This window comes from Tachysurus fulvidraco, chromosome 16 (assembly GCF_022655615.1).
Source record: "Tachysurus fulvidraco isolate hzauxx_2018 chromosome 16, HZAU_PFXX_2.0, whole genome shotgun sequence".
NCBI classification, from domain to species: Eukaryota; Metazoa; Chordata; class Actinopteri; order Siluriformes; family Bagridae; genus Tachysurus; species Tachysurus fulvidraco.
This window is the reverse complement of record NC_062533.1, coordinates 21729551-21737050: the sequence shown is the minus strand read 5'-3', so window position 1 is coordinate 21737050 and position 7500 is coordinate 21729551. Positions and strand designations below refer to the sequence as shown.

General features: G+C 41.1%; 1 protein-coding gene across 2 annotated transcripts in view; it reads right to left on the bottom strand.

Annotated features, from left to right (window-relative positions):
* The window catches only part of cep170bb (centrosomal protein 170Bb), a 38728-nt gene that overhangs the window by 7505 nt on the left and 23723 nt on the right, over positions 1-7500 (bottom strand). For both annotated transcript variants that reach the window (XM_027140211.2, XM_047801856.1), the window contains 5 exons: positions 6042-6527; positions 3847-4919; positions 3615-3770; positions 1524-1650; positions 1-1372 (listed from right to left, as the gene is read on the bottom strand). The exon at positions 1-1372 is cut by the window's left edge and continues 218 nt beyond it. In XM_027140211.2, the coding sequence (XP_026996012.2) occupies positions 1-1372; positions 1524-1650; positions 3615-3770; positions 3847-4919; positions 6042-6527 (3214 nt within the window). The remainder of the gene's footprint in view (positions 1373-1523; positions 1651-3614; positions 3771-3846; positions 4920-6041; positions 6528-7500) is intronic.

Sequence of the window (7500 nt, the reverse complement as noted above, 5' to 3'; positions counted from 1 at the left end):
TCCAATCTCGAGAGCTTTTTACTGTCTCCAGAGGACAATGTGTTTTGCGAACCCTGAGACGCACGATCTGCTTCCACACCTTCATTATCGGATGTTTCTCCGAGTCGGGCGCGGCGCAGCATGGAGGCCCGCGTCGGTCTGGGAGCTGAGAGACTATTGGACCGAGTGAGAACCTGGTGGGCCGCTTTACTGGATTTGTTTGAGTCTTGGTTTTGCCGAGACGCTGAGAGTTTCTTGCGATTAGAAGGTCGTGATGTTGATTCGTGATCAGAAGACGTGGTTTCCGTTTGGCTGTGAATCTGATTGTCAGAAAAATCTAATGAACCACTGTTTCCGGTGCTGCGGCGTAAATGCAGACAACGTGTGGATTCAGATTTAGCAGCACTAGTCTCCGTAATTGTATTATTACGGCGTTTTTCTGAAAGTTGCTCCCGAGCTGTTGGCTGTCTGGTTTTAGATGATTTATCCTTACGGGCACTTGAAGACGTACGCTTCTTAACTGTGCTAATAGGCACATTTTTGCTGCTAACTAAGCTCACAGTGCTCGCCGTGTCCACATCTGATTCTCCAGAAAAAGAATCCTCAGCCTGTTCAGCAGAACCTCCCTCTTTCTGCCTTTGAGAAGACATGGACTGCTTGTTTTCTTTTGATAAAGCTTCTCGCTCACTTCCTAGGGCACCTAATTCCTGTAGAGTGGGATGACTAGAAATTTGAGGTAACCTTTTAACCTGGATGTTGTCACTTGGTCTATCTTTGGTGAAACTCTCCTGGCGAACGAAAGAGGATGATGGAGGTTCTTTGGAGGGAACAGAATCTTTGTTATGGATTTGGAGATTTGGTGCTGATGAGTTTGGCTTCACTGAGCGCTTGTACTCCTGGTTACTCAGGTGTCGTATCAGGACGGTGGTTGGAGGCATTTTGGGAGAAGGCGCCCGCTCGGTCTGAGTAAGAACCGGACTTCGGGCAGCATCAGATCTGTAGAAGCCTTCCTCAGAGCCGATGTAGAAAGAAGTGGACTTTGGCTGGATGCTTTCAGATACTAATGATGCTGACATTCTGTATTGCTCTTGACTCTTTGAGCTCCTGTCCAGGATTGAGCTATCATCAGAATGGCTGGTATCACTCAGGGTATCATGATCCACATCTTCCTGAACCTTTAACCTCTGAGTGGGATCTGGCTGTGATGTCCTAGAAACATTTTCAGATGGATCGAACTCCACACTTGGCTTAGTCTGGATCACGATACAGGGAATGTTACTTTCCTGCTTTTCTCCTGCAGAAGGAACCTGAGGAAGAAGACGTCTGGTTTTTGAGCTCTGAGTACACTCTGATTCTGACTGATCCACACTTTGGCTCAGTGCAGCTTTGACATCTGCAAAGACACAGTGGGTAAGACAACATGCACACACACATTTTATTTATATCTGTAATAATCCTATAACGCCTGCAATAAAAGATAAAGTTAAAGAAAGTAGTGAACACTAAGCAGTGAACATCTCAGGAACATCTCAGGAACATCTCACCTCTGTTTGAATCAGTTCCTTGATGTCTACTTCCTAAGGATGCTGCTTTACTTACAGAGTCACTACAAGGATCTGCTAAACTCGCCCACCGAGACACCCACTTAGGTTCACATGGGTCAGAATGTCCCTAAATTTAATAATAAAAACATTTATATTACAACAATCTGGAACACACTCAATAAACAGGGTTCAGGGACAAGAGTCTAAATATGTCAGTGATCACAAACAGCACAAGCAAATACCTTAAAGCTGAAAATATCCAGAGACAGAACAAAGGGTTTAGTTGTAGATCCAGTTCATCAGAACATAACCAACTCATTATAGTGCACACACACACACACACACACACACACACACACACACACACACACACACACACACACACACAAACACACATATACACACATATACACGCACACACACACACACACATATACACGCACACACACACACATGCACACACATACACACACACACACACGCATACACACACACACACACACACACACATGCGCACACACATGCACAAACACACACACGCACACGCACACACACACACACACACACACACGCACACACACACACACACACACGCACACACACACACATGCACACACACACATGGACACACACACATGCACACACACATGTAGTCTTCCTTTTCTTTTCTCCTGACTCCACAGAACTTACAAGGCGAGTTTATTTCATACACAAGGGTAATTCAAAGTTACATAAAAGAAAGTAAAATAATCATAAAACAATTATCACAACAATAAAAGGAATTAAAAGTGATTACGCATCACAGAAGCTCAGTCAGTAAATGTACAGATAAACAGATGAGTCTAGATTTAAATGTAGCTAAAGTTTTAGCACATCGGATCTCTTCGGGAAGCTGATTGCCCTTGTTTGGGGTGAACCCTTGGTATCTCTAACTGACTCCATGCTAATGATCTGATTGGTCTGTATGGTTTATATCTGCAATGTATTTAGGTCCTTGGCCATGTAGTGATTTATAAACCAATAAAAGTACTTTACAATCTATTCTAAATATAACTGGAAGCCAGTGTAAGGACCTGAGGACTGGTGTGATATGCTCTGGTTTTCTGGTTCTACTCAGAACCCTGGCAGATCCCTTCTAGTCTTCTTGGCAAGGCCCATAGGAGACCATTACAATAGTCCTCCCTGCTTGTGATAAAGGCATGGACATGTTTTTGAGATGATAGTAAGCTGATTTAATTACTGCTTTGACACGACTACTGAAACTGAGGTCTGTCTCCAGAATCACACCAAGACTCTTGATGTGACTTTTACTTGTTTGACCCCTAGAGTCACCTTAGAACTTCATCTTTGTTTCCAAAAGCAGTGACCAGGTTTCTACTTGTTTAACTGTAGAAAGTTCTGGCACCTACAGCTGTACATTTCATCAATGCCTTGGCAGAGGGAGTCAATGGGGCTGTAGTCATTTGGTGATAAGGGTAAATCTGGGCATCGTCAGCATGGCTGCGATATGCAATTTGGTTCTTTCTCATTATTTGACTCAGTGGGAGCAAAAACATACAGGCTGGAGAAGAGTGGAGCGAGAATCGAGTCTTGTGGGACTCCACATGTCATGGACTTCCACTTAGACTTATGCTCTAATATATTCACATAATAAACTCTCCCTTCTACGTATGTAAGTAACCTATTGAGAGCCATCCTGACCCAGTTGTCCATCTCTCTAGAAAATGTTATGATGGACAGTGTCAAACGCAGACGATCCTGGTTTATAGTTGCTCAGTAGGTTTAAGGTGCTGTACTATTTCTTCCAATGTTTTGCTATCAATTTTGTGGTTATATGAAAAAGTGTCAAACAGCTTTGACTCAACACTGATTCTCACTCCAGCTGAAACCACAGAAGAAAAACGAACTTCATTTTAAAACCAGAATCATACATAACTGGGACATGGTCTGGGACATGGACAAACACGTGTACATAACACCTGAATAGTGAGGTGTGACTACTGACACGTGTCACTGCAGTATTAAACCCTCAGCACACACTGACTGTTGATTCCAATACTTATGTTGCATTGCACACATTGTTATAAATACCTCCAGGAAGCTTTCTGGATCTGCACTGATGCTGGAATTGAGCTCTTCAGCTGATGTGTGCATGAGTTCAGAGTGGGTTTGGTTTAATTGATCTTGCTCGTTGATGACCGGCCTGTAAACCCCACTGTACTCAGGAGCATCCAGCACTCCAAACACCTGTAGAACATACAAACACAGCTTTAATTGTGTAAGAGTAAAGTCATTAAATATAATCTTGGTGTTGTACCTTTACCTGATCGATCATACTGCGAGCTTCTTCCACATCTTTATCCTGAGACTCAGTCTCAATAGTGTAAGTTCCAGCATCACTCAAACTGTCCTCGTCCTCTGTACGGATTGCCGCAGAGCCTTTAGGGTGTGTTCTTAGGGCTTTAAAATCTGCCCCAGTGCTCAGTACAGGTGTAAATGGAGGTATATCTGAAACACTGGAATCTAGACCCCCAGATGGAGGGAGAGAGGGCACAGAAATAGGAGAAGAAGCAGGAAGGGGCATTTGGGGCAGACTGTGTGTGTGTGTCTCTAATGGAGATGCCGGATAAGATATAGAGGAGGGGGCAAATACGCGTTTGTTCTCTGGAGATGGAAGATGGGTGTGTGATGGTGACATCATCACCGGTGGTGCTGACATCGGTGGTGAGGATTCATTAAGAAACTCGTTAACAAATTCTTGAGCAAGTTTGGATTTCTTTCCGATGCTGCCAAAAGGTTTAATGGTGATTGCTGGAGAAGAGCGAGATGAAGAGGAAGTGATAGAACAGGAAGATGAAGGGGACATGCCACCCTTACTCATTGTGTCCTCCGTTTTCTCTCTCTTTAGTGAACTTGATCTTTGATGAACTCCGTGACTTAAGCCCTTCAGAGGAACCGTGATCTGTTGTGTGGGAGGAATATTACCATGAACAGATGCAGGCCTTTCAGCTCCTTTCCGCTTTTCCAGTTTCGCTTTGAGGGCTGAATAGTTATCACTGTGTGCAGGATTGTGGGTAAAAGACTGGGAACGTTTCTTGCGTGGATTATCATCAAAAAATTCAATAATAAATGCCTGCTGGCTCAGTGGTTCCTGATGCCCACATTTCACCTGACTTTGAGTTGGAGGTGAAGGTTCCTCTAGTCCGGTTCCTTCAGGAACACTGGAGAAGTCATGAATGTTTTTCGATAGTAATTGAGGTTTATAAGCATCAGATGGTTCTAATTTTTTTGACACATTTGCTTCCTCTGATTGGACTGAGTGTTGAGATTTACTCCTCTTTCCATTTATTACAGGATCTTCAGAATCACTCTGTGTGCCATCTTCATGATGGTGGCCTGTATCAATGAGTGCAGAGACATTTTACTCAGATATGTAGACTCTATATTTATTTATTCTATATACTAGCATTATACACTGTATATATATTTATTTATTCTATATACTAGCATTATACACTGTATATATATTTATTTATTCTATATACTAGCATTATACACTGTATATATATTTATTTATTCTATATACTAGCATTATACACTGTATATATATTTATTTATTCTATATACTAGCATTATACACTGTATATATATTTATTTATTCTATATACTAGCATTGTACACTATATATATATATATTTATTTATTCTATATACTAGCATTATACACTGTATATATATATTTATTTATTCTATATACTAGCATTATACACTGTATATATATTTATTTATTCTATATACTAGCATTATACACTGTATATATATATTTATTTATTCTATATACTAGCATTATACACTGTATATATATTTATTTATTCTATATACTAGCATTATACACTGTATATATATTTATTTATTCTATATACTAGCATTATACACTGTATATATTACCGTTCACAGGTTTGGATCACAGGTAAAGTTTCATGTTTTTAAAAACATATTTATTATATTTATTTTTAAGTATAAAATAAATGACATTTACTTTAAACATTTAGCAGACACCCTTATCTAGAGTGACTTTATTTCAATTTATACAACTGAGAAATTAAGGGTTAAGGGCCTTGCTCAGGGGCCCAGCAGTGGCAGCTTGTTGGACCTGGGATTTTAATAGGATTTACTTTGTGGCACAGTGGTCCATTACGTCCTAATGGTTATTAGTAAAAGCTTTTGTGGCACAGCTGGAAACCTTTGTGCTGATACTTGTGCTTTGTACTTAAGAGAGCAATTAAAATAAAATGGTTAATAAAGCGAGAAGTTTATTTCTTTTCATGGTAAGAACATATTTTACCATGCGGTAAACTTCTCCCTTTATAGAAACAGAAAAGGGATTAGAGCCCCTGGTGGAAAACAAGGACATTTGGTCCCAAACTCCTGAAGAGTAGTATATTTAAAATCATACACACATTTACTTCTAAATCATTAAATTCAGATGCTCAATATAAACAGTATTTATTGAAATAACCTTTCAGTGTCCTGATGTGCATTGCGAGGTCACTCTTAGTGCTGTAGACATCATCGCTGGTAGGTCGCCTTGATGACATCATGCCTACATCACTCTGAACCAGCCAATCAGCAACCTTGCTCTCTGGAGACTGGACCTCTGTAGGTGCAGCACTGGACACTTTCGCACTCGATGGTTTACTGCGCTGGCGAGATGAGAATTTGGTCACATGGTCTTTGATTTTAATCTTTCCTGGTGTGCATTCATCAAACTCAATGGTGAATGAGGCATGGCTCTGATAAACAGGCGGAGTGGATTTCGGTAAGCTGTCTGTGTCCTTAGTGGGAATGTCATTCAGCTCCATTTCTGCAAATGTGGAGTGAGTTTGAATCTCCTTGGTGGGAATTTCAAAATAACTCGGTTCTCTGTGGTACAGGAATGTAGACTTGCTCTGGATCTCATGAAATTCCTGAAGGCAGCCATTCACTTCTGCTTCCTTCAGGACTTCTGTTCATAAAGAACAAATGTACATGTGGTCAGATATGTGTAGTGTGTGTGTCAGGTAAACATCACATCATCAGGAAACTGGTTACCAGTCGGCTGCAGCTAGAATTGCTAGCATTTAAGTTTCTTTAAATAATTACTCAATAACACAACCAGTAATTCTGCAGATCTTTAACTAAACATAATGTGCTATAAGCTGTATCTAAGTTTATTGCATTTATGTTCACAGCATTTGGCAGACGCCCTCATCCAGAGTGACGTACAAAGGTGCTTTGAGGTCTTTATCATTACAAAGGTACAAAGGTGTTTTTTTTGTTCAATACAACAAAAGAAAGAAAGAAGTGCTAGTTGAAGTGTTTCCTGAATAAGTAGGTCTTCAACCGCCGTTTGAAAATAGCCAGTGACTCGGCTGTCCGGACCTCTAGGGGAAGTTCATTCCACCTCCTCGGTGCAGCTTTTTTTTTTTTTTTTTTTGGGGGGGATGCGAGAACTTTGGCAGGTTGAAAACAAGTCGTGCAGCTGCATTTTGGATCATTTACAGAGGACGGATTGCGTTCATATGTAGACCTGCCAGCAGTGTGTCGCAGTAATCCAGTCTAGAAATGACAAGAGACTGAACAAGTACCTGAGCAGTCTGTTTGGGGAAAATGGCCGAATCCTTCTAATGTTGTAGAGAAGAAACCGACATGAGCGAGTCACATTAGGGACATGAGAGGAAAAGGACAGTTGATTGTCCATGGTTACCCCAAGGGTGTGAGCTGTGGCTGAAGGGGAGATCAGATCGTTGTGCAGGAATGTAGCAAGATCGTGACCTGGGGATGAATCACCGGATGATCAGCAGTTCAGTTTTGCTAGGATTGAGCTTTAACTGATGAGCAGTCATCCATGATGAAATTTCTGCCAGACATGCTGAGATCCGGTCAGAAGCTGTGGCATCTGAGGGTGGGAAAGAGAAGATAAGTTGTGTATCATCAGC